The sequence below is a fragment of the Leopardus geoffroyi genome, chromosome A3 (assembly GCF_018350155.1).
Source record: "Leopardus geoffroyi isolate Oge1 chromosome A3, O.geoffroyi_Oge1_pat1.0, whole genome shotgun sequence".
NCBI classification, from domain to species: Eukaryota; Metazoa; Chordata; class Mammalia; order Carnivora; family Felidae; genus Leopardus; species Leopardus geoffroyi.
The window spans coordinates 104,633,430-104,658,688 of NC_059336.1; the positions used below are offsets into that span (position 1 = coordinate 104,633,430).

The 25,259-nt window shown below is 44.3% G+C and overlaps 1 protein-coding gene across 2 annotated transcripts in view; it reads right to left on the bottom strand.

Moving 5' to 3' along the window:
• Nucleotides 1-21,825: 21,825 nt before the first annotated feature.
• Nucleotides 21,826-25,259, bottom strand: part of MRPS5 (mitochondrial ribosomal protein S5) — a 29,615-nt gene continuing 26,181 nt past the window's right edge. For both annotated transcript variants that reach the window (XM_045446937.1, XM_045446938.1), the window contains one exon: nt 21,826-22,195. In XM_045446937.1, the coding sequence (XP_045302893.1) occupies nt 21,971-22,195 (225 nt within the window). In that variant the 3' untranslated portion in view covers nt 21,826-21,970. The remainder of the gene's footprint in view (nt 22,196-25,259) is intronic.

Below are 25,259 nucleotides of genomic sequence, written 5' to 3' on the forward strand. Positions count from 1 at the left end.
TCAGCTGCCGCCATTCATCCCTGGAGCTTAAAAGGGCTACTGTTCCAGACGATGCCTGCCTTTTAGCAAGCATCGGAGAGGAAGGCTTTAATGGTGCCGTTTGAGACACACAAGCCCACACTTGCACGTCCCGAAACTCTTCCACCCATGAGAATGTTCTTCCTGCTGGGGTGGGACCACAACCCAACCCCCCCCCCCGTCTTGAGGGGCAGTAAGAAGGCCCCAACTTGCCAAAGCCGCTCCGTCCTCTTTAGGCCCCAATAAGTCATTTCCCAGACAGCTGAGAAAAAGAACAGATGTGGCCGCGGACGCCGTCCGGGTCTGCAAACTGTCAGGCGGCCGGGAGAGGCGCACAGCACAGGATGGGTAAGGGGATCCTTCTTTCTTGGGCATGGCCACACGAACAGATGTGGGTTTGGCCTGTTCTGATTTCTATGTGGCCTTGGTTCCCTCCAGGTCTCTACTTCAGCACGGGGACCAAGGTCACCTGCTGGATCACTCTCCGGCCACCTGGCCAGGGGGTGGGCTCCAGGGACCCTTCCTTCCTCCCTGGTCAAGGAGAAACGGCTCTCTTGCTTCTGTCCTCCTACCCAGGGTGCTGAGGACACTCTGTGGCTCTCAAAGCTGGTGCATCAGCCTCTACTCTCCCTGCCTCCAACCGCAGCAGGACCTCCACCAGCAATGGAGGTCCCTCCACAACCCGAAACAGTGCGACCCTCACAGCTTTCCTCAAACCCCTATTTGTCCCTCCTTTCCAGCACAGCGAGTGACCTCACCTCCCACTTCCAAAAATTTAAAGAGAAGAGAAAGGGGGCACCTGGGTGGCTCAGTTGGTTGAGCTTCCGTCTCTTGATTTCGGCTCAGGTCACCGTCTCACGGTTCATAGTTTTGAGCCCCGTGTCAGGCTCTGTGCCGACGGCACAGAACCTGCTTGGGATTCTCTCTCTCCCTCTTTCTGCCCCTTCCTTGTTCGCACGTGCGCACATGTTCTCTCTCTCTCTCTCTCTCTCTCTCTCTCTCTCTCAAAATAAATAAACATCCAGGGGCGCCTGGGTGGCGCAGTCGGTTAAGCGTCCGACTTCAGCCAGGTCACAATCTCGCGGTCCGTGAGTTCGAGCCCCGCGTCGGGCTCTGGGCTGATGGCTCAGAGCCTGGGGCCTGTTTCCGATTCTGTGTCTCCCTCTCTCTCTGCCCCTCCCCCGTTCATGCTCTGTCTCTCTCTGTCCCAAAAATAAATAAATGTCGAGAAAAAAAAATTTAAAAAAATAAATAAATAAATAAACATCCAAATAAATCAATGAATCAATAAAGAAAAGAAAGAGAAGCCCATCAGAGGAACTTCCCCATTGCCTTGTCCTTCCCGGGCTCCTTCTTCCTGTCCGCCCTTCTATTCTACAAACCTGCCTCCATCTTCCCGGACACACACACCGCCCAAGGCCAGTCTGTCCCACACTCCCGGACCTCACACCTCCTCCCAGCACTCCTCCCCTCTAACCTTCCATGGCTGCTCTGTTCCCTGCTGGGGCTTCTCCCTCAGCACGTGGTCTGCTCACCTATCTGCCTCCCCCAAGACACCACCAACACCAAGAGGAAGCCGAAACGGATGAACAAAGAAATAAGCGAAACTAAACTACAAGCTACTAATAACACAAATGAAACCAAACTAAACCAAACCTGTCCATCAACCCTCCTCTTCTCCACTTCACAGCCACACTTCTGAAGGTGGTGCCCCCGGGTGCATTTAGACACAAGTAAAGTGATTTGACCAACTTTATTGAGGGATCATTTGGGTACAATAAAATGCACCCATTTTACGCACGCATTTTGGTGAATGTGACCGATATGCACGCCCGGCCTCCACAATCAAAATACAGAACATTTTGATACCTTAGCAAAGTTCCCTCGGGCCTCCTTCAGTCCATCCCTACCGCTCCCACCCCTCAGCCCCAGGCAACTGCTCATCTGCTTTCTGTCTCTATGGATCACATTTGTCATTTCTCGAGTTTCATCTCAACAGAATCTTACAGAGTGTACTCTTTTATACCTGGCTTCTTTTGCTCAGCACGATGTGTATGAAATCCATCCATATTATTGAGTTGGAAGCAATTCATTCCTCTTAATGGTTGTTTTTTTTCCTAGTATCCCATTGTATGTCTGTATCATAATTTCTTTATCGATTCATCTGTCAAAGGACGTTTGGGTTGGTTCAGCTTGAGATATTATCAATAAAGCTTTGTCTTTGTGTGAACACGTTTTCTTTATTCTTGGGTAAAAACCTAGTTGTTGGATAGCCTGGATCATGCGGTCAGTGAATATTTAGGTTTCTAGGAAAACCATTTTGGTTTCCAAAATGGTTGTACTGTTTTACAACCACAGAAATGTATGAGAGTTCCAGGCCTCCTCATCCTACCAACACTTGATATGTCTTTTTATTTATTTATTTATTTATTTTTTTATATATTTTTTTCAACGTTTATTTATTTTTGGGACAGAGAGAGACAGAGCATGAACGGGGGAGGGGCAGAGAGAGGGAGACACAGAATCGGAAACAGGCTCCAGGCTCTGAGCTATCAGCCCAGAGCCCGACGCGGGGCTCGAACTCCCGGACCGCGAGATCGTGACCTGGCTGAAGTCGGACGCTTAACCGACTGCGCCACCCAGGCGCCCCTGATATGTCTTTTTAAATCTTAGTCATTCTTGTAGGTGAGATTTTTAATATGCATTTTCCTACTAACCAATGATGTCAGACAATATTTCATGTGCTTATTGGCCATTTGTATATCTTTTTTTGTGAAGTGTGTGTTGAAATCTTTTCCACATTTTCTATTGGGCACACTCTGTGTGTGTGTGTGTGTGTGTGTGTGTGTGTGTGTGTATCAGATATATATTTGATTCTCATTTGCAGTAGTTATGTTTTATAAAGTCACAACAAACACCGACTTAGCGAATACTTAACTACTGCTCCTACGTAAATAAAGGATTAGGTTCTAGGAGCCTATTGTCACAACATTTTCATCAGCTGACAAATACATAAACTTTTTTTTTATGTGTGTTTCTGTTTAAAGACACTTTATTTTATATATTTTGTTGATTCCTTAAGACTGGATTCAAAGCCAACAGCATTATAATTTATTCCTGAATGAAAGTTATCTAACACAGGTATTTTCTCCATAAGGCACATCACAGTTTTTTTTTGTTTTTTGTTTTTTGTACTAGCCAGCACTATGGCACCATTTTAAAAAGCAAAATCTGGGGCGCCTGGGTGGCGCAGTCGGTTAAGCGTCCGACTTCAGCCAGGTCACGATCTCGCGGTCCGTGAGTTCGAGCCCCGCGTCGGGCTCTGGGCTGATGGCTCAGAGCCTGGAGCCTGTTACCGATTCTGTGTCTGTCTCTCTCTCTGCCCCTCCCCCATTCATGCTTTGTCTCTCTCTGTCCCAAAAATAAAATAAACGTTAAAAAAAAAAAATTAAAAAAAAAAAAAAGCAAAATCACTAACAAAAAGCAGAAAACTGCAAAACACATGGCATGCCACAGACCACAAAAAGGACGTTTGGTTACAGTATGAGGGTTGAAACACCAAGCAGGGTGTTACCTTGTTTAGCCCCAGGCAGAATGTGCCCATCCAGAAACTCAGTTGTTTGTTTTTTGTTTTTTTGTTTTTTTGTTTTTTTGTCACAAGTGACAGAAAAAGCGCCACAAGCATTGAATTTGGGGTCACAAATAAATTTTGGTGAGTAGGTGAATTTGCATCGTGGGATCCACAATTAATGAGAAGAAGCTATATATATTCAGAGGAATACATGAGCCAAGTTGGACCCAAGACCTTTGTCAGACGTATGCAGCGTGAATATTTTCTCCCAGCTTCTAACATGTCTTTTGAAAAGCAGATTTTAATTTTATGAAGACTGGTTTCTCAATGTTTCTTTTTATGATTTGTGCTTTTTGTGTGTCTCAGACACATTAGTGTTTGCCTAACCCACGGCCCTGAAGATTTTTTTCCTGTATTACCTTCTAGAAATTTCATTTATCTGTTATATTTAAGTTTGTGATCCATTTTGAGTTAATTTTTGTGTTTAGCCGTTTTTTCCCATATGAATATCCAAGGGTCCCATCACTGCATGTTGAAAAAACTATCTTTTTCCTCATTGGATTACCTTGGAGGCTTTGTCAATATTAGTGGTCTTATTTCTGGATTCTCTGTGCACCATTGGTCCGGGTGTCTACCCTTCTGCCAATAACACAGTTTTTATCATTGTACCTTTATAATAAGTCTTGAAATCAGTATTGAAAGCCCCCTTTTTTCCTTCTTTTTCAAAATTGTTTTGTCTCTATGTCCTTCCCATTTTCATACAAATTTTTTTGTCAATTTCAGCAAAAAAGCCTGATGGGTCTACGATTGGGATTTCATTGAATCTATAGCTCAGTTTGGGGAGAACTGTCACCTTAACAGCATTGAGTCTTTTAATCGTCAAACATGGCCCATCTTTCTATTTATTTAATCTCTTTAATGTCTCTTGGTGACATTTTGTTTTCTAGATACATATCTTGTACACAGTGTTATTCATTTTCTTCCTTTTTTTTTAACCTTTGACATCCACTTTATTTTTTTTAATTTACATCCAAATTAGTTAGCATATAGTGCAACAGAGATTTCAGGAGTAGATTCCTTAGTGCCCCTTAACCATTTAGCCCATCGCCCCTCCCACAGCCCCTCCAGGAACCCTCTGTTTTTTCTCCATATTTATGAGTCTCTCATGTTTTGTCCCCCTCCCTGTTTTTATATTATTTTCGTTTCCCTTCCCTTATGTTCATCTGTTCTGTGTCTTAAAGTCCTCATAGGAGTGAAGTCATATGATATTTGTCTTTCTCTGACTGACCAATTTCGCTTAGCATAATACCCTCTAGTTCCATCCATGTAGTTGCAAATGGCAAGATTTCATTCTTTTTGATTGCGGAGTAATACCCCATTGTGTGTGTGTGTGTGTGTGTGTGTGTGTGTGTGTGTGTGTATATATATATCATATCTTCTTTTTTTTTTAATTTTTTTTTAACATTTATTTATTTTTGAGACAGAGAGAGACAGAGCATGAACAGGGGAGGGGCAGAGAGAGAGGGAGACACAGAATCTGAAACAGACTCCAGGCTCCGAGCGGTCAGCACAGAGCCCGACGCGGGGCTCGAACTCACGGACCGTGAGATCATGACCTGAGCCGAAGTCGGACGCTCAACCGACCGAGCCACCCAGGCGCCCCTACCATATCTTCTTTATCCATTCATCCATCGATGGACATTTGGGCTCTCTCCATACTTTGGCTATTGTTGATAGTGCTGCTATAGACATTGGGGTGCATATGTCCCTTCGAAACAGCACACCTGTATCCCTTGGATAAATACCTAGTAGTGCAATTGCTGGGTCATAGGGTAGTTCTATTTTTAGTTTTTTGAGGAACCGTTTTTGAGGAACGGTATGGAAAACCATACCGTTTTCCAGAGCGGCTGCATCAGCTTGCATTGCCACCAACAATGCAAAAGAGACCCTCTTTCTCCGCATCCTCACCAACATCTGTTGTTGCCTGAGTTGTTAATGTTAGCCATTCTGACAGGTGTAAGGTGGTATCCCATTGTCCTTTTGATTTGTATTTCTCTGATGATGAGTTATGTTGAGCAGTTTTTCATGTGTCGGTTGGCCATCTGGATGTCTTCTTTGGAGAAGTGTCTATTCATGTCTTTGGCCCATTTCTTCACTGGATTATTTGTTTTTGGGGTGTTGAGTTTGATAAGTTCTTTATAGATTTTGGATACTAACCCTTTATCTGATATGTTGTTTGCAAATATCTTCTCCCATTCCATTGGTTGCCTTTTAGTTTTGCTGATTGTTTCCTTCGCTGTGCAGAAGGTTTTTATTTTGATGAGATCCCAGTAGTCATTTTTGCTTTTGTTTCCCTTGCCTCCGGAGACGTGCTGAGTAAGAAGTTGCTGCAGCCAAGATCAAAGAGGTTTTTGCCTGCTTTCTCCTCGAGGATTTTGATGGCTTCCTGTCTTACATTGAGGTCTTTCATCCATGTTGAGTTTATTTTTGTGTATGGTATAAGAAAGTGGTCCAGGTTCATTCTTCCGCATGTCACTGTCCAGTTTTCCCAGCACCACTTGCTGAAGAGGCTGTCTTTATTCCATTGGATATTCTTTCCTGCTTTGTCAAAGATTAGTTGGCCATATGTTCGTGGGTCCATTTTGGGGTTTTCTGTTCTGTTCCATTGATCTGACTGTCTGTTCTTGTGCCAGTACCATACTGTCTTGATGATTACAGCTTTGTAGTATAGTTTGAAGTCCGGGATTGTGATGCATCCTGCTTTGGTTTTCTTTTTCAAGATTGTTTTGGCTATTCAGAGTCTTTTTTGGTTCCATACAAATTTTAGGATTATTTGTTCTAGATCTGTGAAGAATGCTGGTGTTATTTTGATAGGGATTGCTTTGAATATGTAGATTGCTTTGGGTAGTATCATTTTCTTCCTATTTAATGTTACTACAAATGATACAGTTTTTAATTTTAAGTTTAAAATATTTGGTGGTATATATAAAAATATATTGATTTTTATGTATTGATCTTGTATGATCTTGCTAAACACTTATTAGTTCTAGAAGTTTTTCATAGATTCCTTAGGATTTTATATCTATACAATCATATCAGCTGCAAATATGGTTTTTCTTTTTCCTTTTCAATATAGATGCCTTTTATTTATTTTTCTTGCCTTATTACACTAGCTAGGACACTAGCTAGGATCTCCAACACAATGTTGATTAGTTGTGGTAAGAGTGGGCATTCTTGTTTTGTTTCTAGTCTTAGAGAGCGAGCACTGTGTTTCACCATTAAATATGATATTTGTTGCAGGTTTTTCATCGATGGTCTTTATCAGGTTGAAGACATTTCCTCATATTTTTAATTTTCTGAGAGATTGTATCATGAAAGTTGTTTTGCCAAATTTTATCAAATGCTTCTTCTGTATCTGTTGAGATAATCGTATGGATTTTCTTCATTCTGTTAATATGGTGGATTACATCACTTGATTTTCAAATGTTAAACCAACTTTGCTTTTCTAGGATTAACTCTACTCGGTCATGGTGTTTTTTAAATGGTTTTATGTAAAAATACATATTACTAGATTCAACTTTGTAATATTTTACTGGATATTTTTGTGTCTTTGTTTATAAGGGTTATTGGTCTTTAGTTTTCTTGCCTTGTGATATATTTGTCTGGTTTTCATATTAGAGCAATACTGGACCCATAAAATGAGTTGGGAAGTTTTCCCTCTTTTTTCATGTTCTGAATTTGTGTAGGATTGGCATTATTTTATTCTTTAAGTATTTGGTTGAATTAATCTGGAGTTTTCTTTGAGTATAGAGCTCATATTTTTTTTTTAATTTTTTTTTCAACGTTTATTTATTTTTGGGACAGAGAGAGATAGAGCATGAACGGGGGAGGGGCAGAGAGAGAGGGAGACACAGAATCGGAAACAGGCTCCAGGCTCTGAGCCATCAGCCCAGAGCCTGACGCGGGGCTCGAACTCAAGGACCGCGAGATCATGACCTGGCTGAAGTCGGACGCTTAACCGACTGCGCCACCCAGGCGCCCCTAGAGCTCATATTTAAAATGGGTTCTAAAAGCTGCTTGGCAGTTCTGCGTACAAGGGTGGGCTTTCCTGGAGCATCACTGGAGGCTGATCTAGATGGGCTGTTTAGTAAAGGAATCTTTAATACCACTATCTGTGAATCTTCCCTCTTGCCTCTCAGATTCCTGAGAGCAGACTATTCCACTCTCCAGCCCGAAGGGGTTAGGCTGGTGGTCTGCCCCGTGGGAACCCAGAGGGGGGACATCCAGCAATCAATGTTCCATGCCATGCCTCTGCCCCTCCTCACTTGGTCCAGGCTCAGGTGTGGAGGGGCCTGAGCCATAGTCGGATGCTCAACTGACTGAGCCACCCAGGCACCCCAGGTTTATGCTTTTACTTTAAAAACAACCTTTACTATCATTTGAGTGTAGTTTTGAGAAAGCACTTAAGTAGATATGTATGTTTCATCTGCCATATTTACCCCCCAAAGGACTTGTTTTTATTTTCAATCCACTGCAATCTGGCTTCTGATCAACCACTCCACAGAAAGCTGCTCCTTCCTAGCTCAGTAATTAACTCCTCCTCACCAAGTACAAGGGATGCCAATCAACCCTTATCTTCCCTGACCTCTCAACAGCATTTGTTACCCCTGGGCCTCCCTGTTGGGCACTGCTTCCTTCCCAAGCTTCAGTGACCTCACAATGACCTGGTCTCCCACCTATTTCTCTGTCTTGGTGACCTTCAACATTCCAACTGGAGCCATCTTCTCGAACCCCCATGTGCATATTCTTTCTTGGAAAAATCACGCAGACCCAGGCCAATGACTCCCAAGTCCATTTATCACCTGCCTCTCCCCCAAACTCCAGATCCAGGCACACAACGGCCTACCATGTCTTCTCATCCATGAACACCACGTGTCTCCATTTGATGAACACGTTTACGTCCTTCAGTAGAGATTTGTTTTCTTCTTTAAAATCTTGCATATTTTCTGTTCTATGGGTTCCTGTGTTCTTTATAACTTGTGTCGCTATCATGGCTGGAATCTCTCTGATGTTGCTTTTACTGACTGGCTGTTCTGGGGCACTGGCCACCTAACAATCTCCTATGGGGTTGCCTGTATCTGGCCACCCCGAGCCTCACTTGTATTCGCTCTAAATGTCCATCCACTGATCCTCTTGGATAACGTAGATGGACAATCGTGTCCCCTGTAAATGAAGACTGTTTTGTTCCTTCCTGTGCCTTCTTTTGTCTTGCTATGGTGGGTCAACTTCCAGGACAGAACTGAATGGTAAAGGAGCAGGCACGGAAGTTCTGTCCCATCTTTGAATGGAAGGAACGTTTCTAAGTTTTCACCATTAAGTTCCAGGTTTATTCTTGTCAGTACTACTTATCACATTAAGGAAGTTCCCTTCTGCTTCCAGCTTGCGAGAGATTTTATCAAGAGTAAGTGTGACTTTGATCGGTTTCCTTGGCCTCTCTCGGAGACATCACAAGGTTTTCCCCTTTTAAGCTGTTATTCTACTAAATTACACTGGTATGACTATTATTGAGCTAACTCTGGAGCCATTGTTCTGGCAGCCTTCTGGACACCTTAACCCGACCATGTGATCATTTCTTCTTTTCAGGAGAGTAGACAGAGAGAACAAACCAGGGCCCACGTTCTCAGGCAAGTTTCACCAATATCTGTTCGCTCCCTTACTGGAAGATAGTCTCAGGGAGCAACATCGTGTAGATCTGCATATTTTCCTTGTCGGACCAGTTTTTGGAGATGGGCTTGCTTAGCGTTCAGTGAAAAGTTGCACCCTTCAGGTCCCGAAGGAGGATGGAACCAAGCCAGGCTATGATCCAAACCTGTGATTTCTGCTTTAAGGGATATAAGCAGCCATTTAGAACACCCCCGCACACCCCTGCTCATGCCCTCAGTGACTGGCTGTGTCCACCTGTAGGAGTGAGTGACCAGCTCCAGGGTCCAGGACATTCAGGCTCAGGAGAAATTGTACTCTGGATAGAAAAATGGCTAGGGATAAGCACACTTCAGGTGGTCTCCATCTCTTGGTGTCTTGAAAGTTCATTCAGGGGCACCTGGGTGGCTCAGTCGGTTAAGCGTCCGACTTCGGCTCAGGTCACGATCTCACGGTCCGTGAGTTTGAGCCCCGCATCGGGCTCTGGGCTGATGGCTCAGAGCCTGGAGCCTGCTTCCGATTCTGTGTCTCCCTCTCTCTCTGCCCCTCCCCCGTTCATGCTCTGTCTCTCTGTCTCAAAAATAAATAAACGTTAAAAAAATTTTTTTTTAAATAAAGAGTCAGCTTTAAAAAAAAGAAAGAAAAAAAAAAAGAAAGTTCATTCATCTCCTTGAGATCAAAGGAATCAAAGTAAAGATTCACCCAGCAAAGGGAATAATTCCTTATTTCAGCAGGGCCCAACATAGTAATGGTATAATGTTCTTTATATATGCCATAATTTATTCAGAATTTTGGTTGGCGGATACATATGTGAGATTGACACAGTTTTCTTTTCATGTCCTGCATAGACTTGGGGAGCTTCAAAAAAAATACAACCCGGGGTCCAAGCCCTGGAGATTCTGATCCAGTTGCCCCAGGATGGAAACAGGCTCTGTGCTGAGAGTGGAGAGCCCGACTCGGGGCTCGAACTCATGAACCCTCAAACCATAACCTGAGCCGAAGTCAGATGACCAACCGACTGAACCACCCACGTGCCCCAGGAATCTGGTGTTGTTGTTTTTTTTTTTTTAATTTTTTTTTTCAACGTTTATTTATTTTTGGGACAGAGAGAGACAGAGCATGAACGGGGGAGGGGCAGAGAGAGAGGGAGACACAGAATCGGAAACAGGCTCCAGGCTCTGAGCCATCAGCCCAGAGCCCGACGCGGGGCTCGAACTCACGGACCGCGGGATCGTGACCTGGCTGAAGTCGGACGCTTAACCGACTGCGCCACCCAGGCGCCCCTTTTTTTTTTTTTTTTTTTTTTTTTTTTTTTTTTTTTTTTTTAAAGAAGCTGTTTAGAAGCTTCTTAAAGACAGTCAGGTTAGGAAACTACTGAGTAGGAAGACAGTGGAAGGTCCTGGCCTCAGCCTCATCACCATTGAGATCTAGGCGTTCCTGGAGGGTCTTAGAGATCATGTGGATAACACAGACCTTCTAGTGCCAGTTCTAGCCAAAGTGAAGCAGGAGTGTGTGTGTCTGTGTGCACATTGCTGAATCCAGCTCTCTCTGGGAAATGGAGGGACTCTGATTTCATAAACCTGTGGTCCCGGAAGGACCTGGGGACCGTACCTGCGTGCCCTTGTGTGATACACCTATATACTCTTTAGTGCTATTTTTCAGGTATGTGTAGACGTGTTTGTGATACCTACAATACAACATGATGTAAAAACACTGCTGAACTCAGAGCAACCTTTTCGAGGTTTTACTTTTCTCTACCAACAGTTACTAGAAGCACACCTACTATTTTATGTGTCTTGGGTAGGGGGCCGATTTGTGATTTTTATTTTTTATTTTTTTAAGTGTATTTATTATTTATTTTGAGAGAGAGAGAGAGAGAACATGAGCAGGGGCAGGGAAGGGGCAGAGAGAGAGAGAGAATCCCAAGAGGGCTCAAACCCACAAACCATGAGATCATGACCTGAGCCAAAATCAAGAGTCAGATGCTCAACTGACTGAGCCACCCAGGTGCCCGTTATTTTTTATTTTTTAAATTTTAGGTAGGGATCTCCATCCACGGAAAGGCTGGGAAGTCCTGGGGGAGAGGCCCCCTGGAGCCAGCAGTATCCTTTGAGTTCACAGCAGCTGGGAGGTTGCTGCTCTGTCCACTGGGCAGGCAGTCACCAGCCACCCCCGCCCCGCTTGGGTGACCAGCTGGCCCGGGTGTTCTCCAGGACTTGAGTCATCCCAGTCTGTGACAGTGAGGGCTCCGTTAGAAAGGAGATTCAGGACCCAGGGATGGAGTGGTTCATTTGACTACAGAACAGTAGTAGGGGTGAGGGGGAGGGCACTATGGCTGCCATCCAAGTGGACTCCTTCTCCTTTCCCTCCCCCATTTCAGACTGACTCTTAGGCGATTTCTCAGCCTTTCCAACTTTGAGTGGAAGAGTCTATGTATTAACGGTCTCAAAAGCTTCTATAAGACCCACAAAGGCACCAAGAATAAACTCTCATTACCTAACCAACCTCATGGCCCTTCCTAACGTGGGAAAAGTTATAAATCTGGGGTGACCTAGTGTCTGACTCACTCGCAGGCTTAAATCAGATGGTCACTGAAACTCCTACATGGCTTCCTACTGAGAGGACATCAGACTTCGCTCCTGTGAATCTCAAGGGCACAAAAGCCCTGACAATGCCACCATCTTGAGAACACACAAGACATCTGGTGGGGGTGGGGGGGGGGGGTATTAAAAGCCTTCATTTTCCTGAACTGTCTTGAAACCTCCTGTCCTTCCAGCACTTTCCCCAAACCCCCCATTCACCCCAGCTAGGGAATTCTATTTGGTCCCGAGTAAATTCTGAGAAATAAGCACCTCTACCTTCTCGAGGAAACTCTAGGGGTCCTTTTGTTCTTGCCCTTGCCAATCAAGACAGGTGTACCCACTTTTTGAAAGTTTGCATTAGGCCACTTCGCTTTTACCAAAGACATACATCAGTACCTATTTCCGTCAACTCTAAGAAACCCAAAGAGGATTTTGCTTTTATGAAAAAGGCAAAGGGCACAAAGGGCATTCAGTGTTTGTTTTTCAGCCCGCCCTCCTGGAGGCAGTGTGTGCCCGGGGCGAGAGTGGCGCCACCAAGCTCCTCTCCCCAGAACTACGCTCAGCACCTGCACATCCAGCCGCCGGAGCTTTGAATCTGTACTTTACCTCGACTTATTGTGTGCATACATTAGCAAGATCTGTCTTAAGGTATCAGAATAGCCGAGAAGAAGTTATTTTGGGGGTATGGGCATGCTCAAAATTTTTTCCGTATAAATTAACGGTGATCACTTCAAATGATGGCTTGTGAAACGTTTTCATAGAAATGCTCTCCTTTCCGTTAGCAGGGAAACCTGTAAACTTATTTTGCTAAAACCTTCAGGACAGAATGCTTAGAACCTTGCTCTCGTTTTCCATTCTTAGAAGTGTTGCCATTTGTTCCCTGGGCCTCTGTTCCCAGACCCTGTAAATGCTTTCCAGCTCTAGTCCTTTGAAGCGGTTTCTTTGCAAGCAGTCTTCTTCCTGCACAACATAATAGCAAGGAATGCCTCCGGGTTGTATTTCTTTTCTTTTTTTCTAAGTTTATTTGTTTATGTTGAGAGAGACATAAAGCGCATGCAAGTGATGGTGGGGAGCAGAGAGAGGGACAGAGGATCTGAAGCGGGCTCTGTGCTGACTGCAGAGAGACCAATGCGGGGCTTGAACTCACAAACCGTGAGATCATGACCTGAGCTGAAGTCAGATGTTTAACCGAATGAGCCACCCAGGTGCCCCAACAGGTTTTACTTCAACAGAGGGGGAAAAAGGGGGCTGGATGGGCCCGGTGGTGGGAGCAGTTTCTTGCTGTTGAAGGCTACCAGCTTTGGGGTAGGGGCGGCAGTCTGAGGGCTTCCAGAATGGCTCTGAGGAGGAGAGAAGCCCTACCGAGCCTGGGAGCGGAGGCCAGGGAGCCTCTACTGGAGGCCTGGTCACAGCCTGAAGGCTTGGGGTAAACAGGGATAAAGCCCCCAGGGCAGCAGGTAAGGACAGCTGGAGGTTGGAGGGGAAGCCTTGCTCCCCGGGAGAAGGCTAGAACCCAAGAGGGTATTGCCACCACCATCTCTGTGGGGCTTCTGGAAAGGGCAGGGCAGCACCCAGGCAGGAAGAGACTGCAGGTGGCAGGATTGCTGGTCACCAAGGACATGAGGAACGGATACAGCTATGGGGTCTCCTCTGAAGACTGCTGTGATCCCAGCATCAGCAAAGGGTCTGAAAGAGGTTAAACGCCCCTTTTAAAAGACAGAGGCATCCCAAGGGGGTTCCTGAGAGCCACAGAGAACGTGACTCATGGGCTTGTAAGTTTGCCTTCTAAGAATGCCCTTGACCATGCTGATGGCAATCCCCACTATCCTTGTTGTATCCCCTGGCATCTCCCCAAGAGACTTCTCCCAGGCCTGCCCTCAGGAGGCAGAGAAAACATTTGCTGGGTCTCTGTCCTGGGCCCCAAGATGACATACTTTTTTTTTTTTTTTTTAAGTTTATTTATTTATTTTCTTGAGAGAGACCAAGAGAGCACCAGCAGGGGAGGGGCACAGAGAGAGAGGGAGAAGCCTAAGCAGGCCCCACACTGTCAGTGCAGAGCCCGACGCGGGGCTCAAATCTACGAAACTGAGATTGCGACCTGAGCCAAAATCAAAAGTCTGACCCTTAACTGACCGAACCACCCAGGCGCTCTGGATGACATACTTTTAAGAGAGTTTAACATCAGCTTTCGTGAGTTGAATCCCCATGGAAGTAGGGCCCACGCTTCACGTGTAAGATGCAAATCTTATCCTGATTTTTTAGTTATATCTGCAATGTTCTGAAAAAAGAGAATCCCCCAGGGCGCCTGGTTGGCTCCGTCTGTTAAGCCCGCAACTTCGGCTTAGGTCATGATCTCACAGTTCGTGAGTTCGAGCCCTGCGTCAGGCTGTCGGCTGTCAGTGCAGAGCCCGCTTCCGATCCTCTGTCCCTCTCTCTCTGCCCCTCCTCTGCTTGCGTTCTCTCTCTCTCAGAAATAAATAAACATTTAAAAATAGACAGAGAGGGAGACAAAGAGAGAGAGAGAGAATCTCCCAGTTTATGTTTACTAGACATGAATTGAATTGATTTCCAGGGATATGATGAGACAAAAAAAAAAAAAATGCAGCCCTGCTGTGTGGGCACGGACACCCAGGAGGAAGGGGGCAGCTTTCTTTTCAAGGAATCACCATTGCCAAAGATGAACCTTATGTTAAGGGCTATAGTCCCCAGATCCCTTGTGCTTCCTGCAGCTGCCCCCCAACCCTGACTTACACTTTGGCCTTGTGAGCCTTAGTCTGAATGCAGGGATCTGCAGCTGAAAGAAATCTGAATATCCTCATGAGAGGCAGAGCAGCAAATGTGACTCTTTCAAGAGAGTATTTATAGCATAAAGCTGAAAGCTTAACTTGAATCTTGTTGCTAGTAGGTGTTTATACCCCCCATCCCCTACGGATCTCACCTCTAGCATTGCAGATTGGAATGATGTATCTATGTGGTAAGCAAGCATTTCTAACTACAAAATATTTCCTTGAGAGGACAGAGATGGGTTGCTACTAGAATCATCCATTTCTACATTGTTGGAGGCGCTCATTCAATTAACAGAACGTGGACTACTTGGAGGAGTTCTCTCTGCCCCCTGGTGGTTGTAAGTATAACTTTTTAATAGTTTCAGTGAGGTGTGAATAACGTAACCGCATACTGTTTTAAACTTACCAAAACTTTGGTAACTTTGGACATACGTACACGAAACCACTACGAAATCATCACCGCTACCAACCTAACAATCATATCTATTACCCCCAAAACTTTCCTTATGTCCCTTTGTCACCTTTCCCTCCCACACCTCCCTACCCTCTCCTATTATTGTTGGTTTGCACTTAAAGAATAGAAATTACCCAAACTGAACAACAGAGAGTAAGCAGACTAGAAAAAAATAAACAGAGCCTCAGAGATATGTAGGACTATAACCAAAGATCTAACATTTGTGTCATCAGTGTCTCAGTAGGATGTGGGTGAAGTTGAAAAACATATTCAAAAAAAAAAAAAAAAGAAAAGAATAATACAACCCACAGAACGGGACACACTTTTTGCAAGTCATATATCTGATGGGGGATAGATCTATAAAGAACTACTACACTCAATAAAATCACAAATAACCCAATTTTTTTTTGAGAGAGAGAGAGAGCACACGAGCGAGAGAGAAAGGAGGAGAGAGAGTGCAAGTGATTGGGGAAGGGGCAGAGGGAGAGAGAGAATCTTAAGCAGGCTCCACACCAGCTCAGAGCCTTACACAGGGCTCGATCTCACAACCACGAGATCATGACCTGAGATCATGAGATCATGAACTGGGATCAAGAGTTGGGCACTCAACCAACAGAGCCACCCAAGCACCCCAACCCAATTTTTCAAATGCCCAAAAGAAATGAGTAGACATTTCTCCAAAGAATGTAAACGAATGGCCAATAAGCTCATGAAAAGCCGTTCAACATCATGAACCACTAGGGAAATGCAAATCAAAACCACAATGAGACACCGTTTCATACCTACTAAGGTAACTACCACCAAAAGACGGAAAAAAGTATTGACGAAGATGTAGAAAAACCCTCATACATCACTGGTGGGAACGTAAAATGGTGCGGCCGCTGTGGAAAACAGTTTAGCAGTTCCACAAAGAGTGAAGCATAGAATTATGGCATGACCCAGCAACTCCACTCCTCGGTATATACCCCAAAGAAAACATTGTACGAAAACTTGTACAAAAATGTCCATAGCAGGGGGGCCTGGCTGGCCTCAGATGGAACAGCACGCGACTCTTGATCTCTGGGTTATAAGTTTGAGTCCCACGTTGGGTGCAGAGATTACTTAAAAATAAAATTTTTTTTAAAATGTGCATAGCAGCATTATTCAAAAGAGCTACTACATGAATCTTGACAACGTTATGCTAATTCAAAAACCCCCATCACGAAAGAGCACAAATTTGTGAGTCCACCTATGTGAAATGCCCAGGATTGGCAAATCCATAGAGAGTAGACTGTTGGATGCCAACAGGCCTGAAAGAGCGGGTAATGAGAAGGTACTGCGAATGCGTATAAAGTATCTTATTGGGATGATAAAAGTTCTCAAGTTGATTGTAGTAATAGTTGCACAACTCTGTGAGTAAACTAAAATCTGCTAAATTGAGGGGCGCCTGGGTGGCGCAGTCGGTTAAGCGTCCGACTTCAGCCAGGTCACGATCTCGCCGTCTGTGAGTTCGAGCCCTGCGTCGGGCTCTGGGCTGATGGCTCAGAGCCTGGAGCCTGTTTCCGATTCTGTGTCTCCCTCTCTCTCCGCCCCTCCCCCGTTCATGCTCTGTCTCTCTCTGTCCCAAAAATAAATAAACGTTGAAAAAAAAAAATCTGCTAAGTTGTTAGTAGGCATTTTTTTTCTTTTTCAATTTTTTATTTGCATTCTGATCAGTTAACATATAATATTGGTCTCAGGAGTAGAATTGAGTGATTCATCACTGACATAAAATACCCAGGGTTCATCACAACAAACCCTCCTTAATGCCCACTACTCATTTAGCCCATCCCACACCTCCCTCCCTCCATCAACCCTTAGTTTGTCCCCTATCATTATGAGTTTCTTATGGTTTGTTTCCCTCTCTCTTTTTCCCCCCTTCCCAGAGGTTCATCTATTTTGTTTCTTAAATTCCACAGATGAGTGATATTATATGGTATTTGTCTTTCTCTGACTGACTCCACCTAGCATAATACTCTCTAGTTCCATCGACTTCATTGCAAATGCCAAATTTTCATTCTTTTTGATGGTCAAATAATATTCCACTGAATATATACGTATATACGTATATATATGTATATACGTATATATCCTCTTTATCCATTCATCAGACGATGGGACATTTAGGCTCTTTCCATAATTTGGCTATTGTTGATAATGCTGCTAAGAACATCGGGTGCGTGAACCCCTTCGAATCAGTATTTTTGTACTCTTTGGGTAAATACCTAGTAGTGCGACTGCTGGGTTGTAGAGAAAATTTAATAAACAAATTATGGGAGAAAATTTTCCAAGCTTGGCAAAAAGACAGGTAAACCTACAGACTCAAGGTGAACAAACCCCAAATAAAATAGACTGAAAGAAATCTATACTAAGACACATCATAATCGGACTTCAGAAAATTAAAGACAAAGAAAAGTTCTTAAAAGCTCAGAGAGAAAACAGTACCTTGTCTATAAGGGAAAACAATTCAAATCATAGCACATTGTCATCAGAAACCACGGAGGCCAGCAGGAAGTGGCACATTTGTCAAATGCTGAAAGTCAGTAACTGTCAGCCTGAGTCCGACACCTGGTTCCTGGATCTACCCCGAAAGCATCAGCAGAGCTATCGTTGTCTTCACTGTATTATTAACTTCGCTCCACATTCTGTCTTGTTCTCTACCTAATTAACTTTGCCCTTTCCTCTCCTACTCCATTTACCCACTGATTGTAGAAACCTAATGGGGACGGGATGGCAACATTTGTCTTGATGTATCTGATCTTACCAGGTCCCAATAGCCCCTCATCGTGGGGAGGAAGGCTCACCTCCGCATTGTTTCAAGTCCCCTCCCTCAAGGTTTCAAGAAACCCCTAACCCTCCTCTCCTGTGTTTGTAAGCTGCCCCTGGGCTCAACAGGGCAAGGCAGCTTTGGAAATGATCCCCTGCCTTCTTGTCGGGCTGCCTTCGGATCATAAAGCTTTCTTTGCTTCAAAACCAGTGTCTCAGACATTGGCTCACTGTGCGTTGGGGTGCACAGACAAGTTTGGGTTTGGTTAACAAGCCTGGAATTCTCTATCTGGTGAAACTACTCTTTAGGAATGAAAGAAAAATAAAGACATTCTCACTGAAGGAAAACTAAGAGAATTTGTTAGTTAAAGAAGTTCTTCAAGCAGGAAGGAAATGTGTGAGATGATTGATTGATTGTAGAAAGCAGGCAGATATATAGTAGAAAATAGAAAAAACAAAAACAAAAAATCCATATTGCTCTCTGCTCCCAGTTCCTGGCACAGAGATCCTAAAACCATTGTAATAGCTTAAGTGATAAGCAGTATCTTTTGTGCTAATAGTTGGTCTTTGACTCCCGTTGCTGACAGTTCCTAAATCCCTTGGAACTACCTAGGTGATGGTAGGGGCACCTGGGTGGCTCAGTCGGTTAAGTGTCTGACTTCAGCTCAGGTCATGATCTCTTGGTTTGTGAGTTCAAGCCCCGCGTCAGGCTCTGTGCTGACAGCTCAGCTCAGACCCTGGAACCTGCTTTGGATTCTATGTCTCCCCAGCTCTTGGCCCCTCCCATGCTTGTGCTTTTTGTCTCTCTCTGCTTCTCAATAATAAATAAATATTTAAAAAAAGGTGTTTTTTTTTTAAAGTGTCTTTTATTCTAATGAGGTGACTCTTGGTGGGCTCCTGCATGGGGCCTGGCCACCAAAAAGACCAAGTCACGATTAGAAGCTTGGGATTTTCAGTCCCACCTTTCATTCTCCAACGAGGGGAGAGGGGCTGGAAATGGAGTTCATGATCCATCATCCCTATGTGATAGATGCCATAAAAATCCCAAAAGTACAGGTTTCTGGGAGCTTCTGGGTTGGGGAACACATGGAGGTGCTAAGAATGGCACACCCCTTCCCACGTTTCGTGCCCAGGCATTTCTTCCATCTGCACATTCATCTGGATCTTTTATCATATCCTTTTTTTTTTAATTTACACCCATGTTAGTTAGCGTATAGTGCAATGATTTCAGGAGTAGAATCCAGTGATTCATCCCCTACACAGAACACCCAGAGCTCATCCCATCAAGTGTCCTCCCTAACGCCCCTTGCCCATTTAGCCCATCCCCCCACCCTCCACCCCTCCAGCAACCCTCAGTTTGTTCCCTATATTTAAAGGTCTCTTATGTTTTGTTCCCGTCCCTATTTTTCTATTATTTTTGCTTCCCTTCCCTTATGTTCATCTGTTTTGCACCTTAAATTCCATGGGTGAAATCGTATGATATTTTGTCAGTCTCTAATTTCGTTTAGCATAATACACTCTAGTTCCATCCATGTTGTTGCCTGGCAAGATTTCATTTTTTAAAAAAATTTTTAATGTTTATTTATTTTTGAAAGAATGAGAGACAGAGACAGAGACAGAGCATGAGCTGTGGAGGGGCAGAGAGAGAGGGAGACACAGAATCCGAAGCAGGCTCCCGGCTCTGAGACGTCAGCACAGAGCCCGATGTGGGGCTCAAACTCACAAACTGTGAGATCATGACCTGAGCTGAAGTCGGACGCTTAACCGACTCAGCCACCCAGGTGCCGCAAGATTTCATTCTTTTTTTTTTTTTTTTTTTTTAATTTTTTTTAACGTTTAATTATTTTTGAGACAGAGAGAGACAAAGCATGAACGGGGGAGGGGCAGAGAGAGAGGGAGACACAGAATCGGAAGCAGGCTCCAGGCTCTGAGCCATCAGCCCAGAGCCCGACGCGGGGCTCGAACTCACGGACCGCGAGATCGTGACCTGAGCCGAAGTCGGACGCTCAACCGACTGAGCCACCCAGGCGCCCCAAGATTTCATTCTTTTTGAAGGCCAAGTAATCCTCCATTGTATATATATACCACATCTTCTTTGTCCATTCATCCATCGATAGACATTTGGGCTCTTTCCATACTTTGGTTATTGTCGATAGCGCTGCTATAAACATTGGGGTGCATGTGCCCCTTCGAAACAGCACACCTGTATCCTTTAGATAAATACCTACTAGTGCAATTGCTGGGTCGTAGGGTAGTTCTATTTTAACTTTTTGTGGAACCTCCACACCGTTTTCCAGAGTGGCTGCACCAGTTATCATATCCTTTTACAATAAACTGGTAAACAGTAAGGAAACTTTTCCTGAGTTCTGTGAGCCGCTCGAGCAAATTAATCACTCAGTGACAGTATCGTAGGAACTTGACTTAGAGCTGATCACTCAGAAACACAGGTGACAACCCGACTTGCAACTGGCATCTAAAGTAGGGTGAGGGCAGCCTTGTGGGCCTGAGCCCCTAACCTGTGAGCTCTGACCCCATCTTCGGGTAAAGCGTATCAGGATCGTGTTAAATTGCAGGACACCTGAATTGCCTGGGGAAGGAAAACCCCACGTCTGGCGTCAGAAGTGTTGTGACTATGGCAGTAAAGGGGATTCACAGGAGAACTGGGTGTTGCCCTCCTCAGAGTGGTAACAGAAAGACTCTTGGAATTTCAGGAAAGAAGAAAAAAAACAATCGAGGAGCGCCTGGGTGTGGCTCAATTGTTTAAGCGCCCAACTCTGGATTGCAGGGCAGGTCATGATCCCAGGGTCCTGGGGTAGAGTCCACCCCACCCAGGCTCCGTGCTGAGTGTTGAGCATGGAACCTGCTTGAGATTCTTTCTTTCTCTCTCTCTCTCTCCCCCCACTTCCCCTGTTCATGCTTTCTCTGTGTCTAAAATAAAAAATAAAAAAAGAAGAAGAAACAACTGAAAGAATAAAAATTTGGGAAGGGTCTCCTGGCTGGCTTAAGTCAATAGAGCATGGAACTCTTGATCTTGGGTTCATGAGCCGGAGCCCCACGTTGGGGACAGAGTTTACTTTAAACAAATAATAAAATTTTAAAACATGGGTATACAATAGGCTTTTTTTTTTCTTCTTGAGTTTTCCATATTACGTTTGATGGTTAAAGCAGAAAATAGAATACTATGGTTCTAAACGTAGGTGGAGTAAATTTAAACACAATTACAGAAACAGGGGAAGGTAAGGGATTGAAAGTTTCTACACTTGCAAGTGATTAAATGTCAACACCAGCAGACTGGTGAGGAGTGGCATTCGCACAGTGTAACACCGATACAGCGACTGCTAAAACAGCCATACAAAAAGGTTTAAAAAGAGGATTTCTAGAGTCAAAAAGAACAGGGTTTGTCCATGTTCCTCTACTTTCTAGCTGTGTGACTCTAGTCAAGTACTTAACTGCAAATGAAGTTAATAACACTCATTTTGGACAAATCAAAGTTAATATATATTAGCTTTAATTATTATAGCAATTATTATTTGGCATATTATTTTTGCTTAGGTCAGGCTATAAGCCCTGTCTTCCTAGTCCATTTGCTTTTGCTAGTTTATTTTATTTTATTTTATTTTTAACATTTTTATTTATTTTTGAGACAGGGAGAGACAGAGCATAAACAGGGGAGGGGCAGAGAGAGAGGGAGACACAGAATCTGAAACAGGCTCCAGGCTCTGAGCTGTCAGCACAGAGCCCGACGCGGGGCTCGAACTCACGGACCGCGAGATCACGACCTGAGCCAAAGTGGGAAACTTAACCAACTGAGCCACCGAGGTACCCCTGCTTTTGCTAGTTGAAATGAATATTTAAGGCAGTCTTGAACTAAAATATGTACGCGTGGCTCCTCTCACAGTGACTGGTATATACCACGTGCTCAATAAATTAAAGTTGTAGCTCTTTATTATTTGTAAATAAAGAAGGTTGACCTTTCCTTTAAAAAGAAAGTGAGATTCCAAAATGTGAAGGGCTGAGTCTCTTCTCGGTGCCAGGCAGTACCAGACGTGGCAACCGTGCAAGGCCAGAGGGAAGCTCACGTAGCACCTCTCTTTAAATTTGACCACACCGAGCGCTTCATTCCCTGCGCCGCCCTCACTTCTTCCCAGTCCAGTCGGATGTCTGGAACGTCATCTTCCGGCTCCGGATCCTTTCTCAAGGCCCCCGTGGGGGAGGCCACCACGATGGGTAGAGGGCCACATTCCTCCCGGAATTCCACAACATGGAGACTCTTCTTATCAGCCAGTTGTTGGTGGGTTTCCTGGGCAAGACCAAATGGAGAAGGCCACGTTAGGTCTATGAGATACATCTGTAACTTAAAGATCGGGAACTTCCCACGTACCACTTGGGGGACTTACCATTTCAAAGTCGATTCCGGGTAATGTGTTTTGTGGCTACACCACAGTGACTTGGGGTGGATGGCATCATCTCCCCGCTCCCAACTGGACTGGAGGAAGGGCGTTGGCCTCTGGTCTCTTGCCTTCCAAACCCTCCCAATCATGTGTCACGCTGTGCCCAAAATTGAACTTGAATCTCATCAAGCCCCTAGCTCTAGCTAATGTTTTACAGGACGTGCAGGGTGAGACCTGCACTGAGGACCACAGGTATTTAGTCAGCACCAGACTGGGAAGCTACAAGACAAACAACCCAGTTTCCTAAAAAATATAATATGATATGATATAATATAATATAATATAATATAATATAAATAAAAACAAATACACACACACACACACACAGAGGAAAAAAAGAAGAGGGAAACCTACAGATTAGAAGTGATTTAAAAAACATGGCAAGAATTTACAATCTACAGACCTTTTCAGGAAAACAAATGATGTAACAAACTTCTTTTTAATATACAAATGGATACATTTCTATGAACACTACCTAGGTAACTCGAGATACTGTGGTACTGTTACTTGTTAGGTATAATAGTACCAACGGGTACTTTTTAATCCTTATCTTTTAGAAATACATACTGAGGGGCGCCTGGGTGGCGCAGTCGGTTAAGCGTCCGACTTCAGCCAGGTCACGATCTCGCGGCCCGGGAGTTCGAGCCCCGCGTCGGGCTCTGGGCTGATGGCTCAGGGCCTGGAGCCTGTTTCTGATTCTGTGTCTCCCTCTCTCTCTGCCCCTCCCCCGTTCATGCTCTGTCTCTCTCTGTCCCAAAGGTGAATAAACGTTGAAGGGAAAAAATTTAAAAAAAAGAAATACATACTGAAATATTTACAAATGACATAAAGTGATGTCTGAGGCCTGGTTCAAAATGACTGGGCTGCATGGGGGTGGTACTGAGACACAAAGATTGGCCATGAGCTATTCACTGCTGACATTGGGTAAGAGGGCCAAGGGGACTCATCATGGACAGTAGCCACAGAAGTCTGGAAAAAGGAAATACAGTTAGTTTATTGGTAGTGCATTAAAATACCTGATATGCCAATATCCTGTTTCCAGACTTTATGGCCATCTTGTACTATTCTCTCTAATCCTACAGAAGTTTGAAATTAGAAAAAAGATGAGCTGCTTCATAAAAACAAAATAATTTAAATTGGTAGATCTTATAATCAATGGCATGTTGCTTAAATTGGTGACATTCTTTTTCTTTTTGAATAGCACATTAAATAATGCAACATTTTACAGTTGACAGCATCTTAGAAGAGATGATACCTGGTAATCATATCAGAAAATCCAAAGTACTAACTTAAAACAAAAATATTACATAAAAGAACAAGTCTACTTGATCATAAATATGACCTATCTAAAACCAATACCGTAGCTACATCAAAAAATTAAACGTCTAACAGTTTGAATTTAAAAGTGCTTTTTATTTTTTAATTTTTTTTAATGTTTATTCATTTTTGAGAGAGAGAGAGAGAGAGAGAGAGACACAACTCGAGCAGGAGAGGGGCAGAGAGAGAAGCAGACAGAGGATCTGAAGCAGGCTCCAGGCTCTGAGCTGTCAGCACAGAGCCCAACACAGGGCTCGAACACACAAAACCCAAGATCATGACCTGAGCTGAAGTCAGATACTTAACCATCTGAGCCACCCAGACCCTCCTAGAAGTGTTTTTGAAGCATATTTTAGACAGTAACAACACACACACACACACACACACACACACACACAAACACACCTGTTCAAAAAGGATCTCTTCACCTAAAACTTTTTTTTTCATTTTATTTATTTCAAAGAGAGAGTGAGAGTGGGGAAAGAGGGGCAGAAGGAAGGAGGGAGAGGGAGAAGGAAAGGGGGAGGGGGAAGGAGAGAGGTGAGGGAGGGAGGGAGGGAGAGAGAGAGAGAGAGAGAGAGAGAGAGAGAGAGAGAGAATCCCAAGCAGGCTCCACGCTCAGTGCAGAGCACAGGGCTTGATCCCACACCCTGGGATCATGACCTAAGCTGAAGTCAAGAGTTGGATGCTCAACTGACTGAACCACCCAGGCACCTCTAAAGCTTTTTCTTCTAATTAACTTTCCTATTTTAAACAGAGCATGTATAATTAGTCCAGGGACCACTTTATTTAAACCTAGCCATCAGACTTTCTTTTTTTTTTTTTTTAATGTTCATTTATTTTTGAGAGAGAGACTGAGAGCGAACGGGGGAGGGGCAGAGAGAGAGGAAGACAAGAGAATCCAAAGCAGGTTCCAGGCTCTGAGCTGTCAGCACAGAGCCCGACATGGGGCTCAAATTCACGAGCCATGAGATCATGAATTGAGCCGACGTCAGACGCTTAACTGACTGAGCCACCTAGGCACCCCTGGCCATCACACTTTTAAGTGTCAGGAAGCCTGTCAAAGTCCTTAATAGCTCAGCAAGTGGAGTCTCTTGAACCTGGCTCATCCAGGTTCTCCAGTTTTCTGGAACCAGCTCATCCAGTTTTCTGCTCATCCAGCTCCGCTAAGGTCTACCCTTAGCTAAGGACCCTTCCCCTCCGCTAAGGTCCATCCCTTCAAGAACACGCCATCCCTTGGAGCAGGTAAGAGGGCAACCTAGGAGGAGGGGCCTCTTCACTGGGGAGTAGAGTGATTGCAAGCCTAGCCCAGGCTGAGTGGGCAGGCTGGGTAGCGGCCCAGGGCTTTCAGCTCTGCAGAGAAAGAACTTGGCATATTAACATTCATGGTTCCTACTAACGCAGGTGTCTGTCTAAACGACCTACGCAGGTAACTTGAAAACCGCCTGTGCTTCTACTGAAGACAGCACTCTAGAGTGGAGAGGTACCCTAGAGGCTTCACTCTAGTCCCAATTGAAAGAACTAAATTAGGAAACAGCCTTCCTGTTTTTACTTTACATGTCTATATTGTTAGAGCTATAGAACAAGCATAAATTC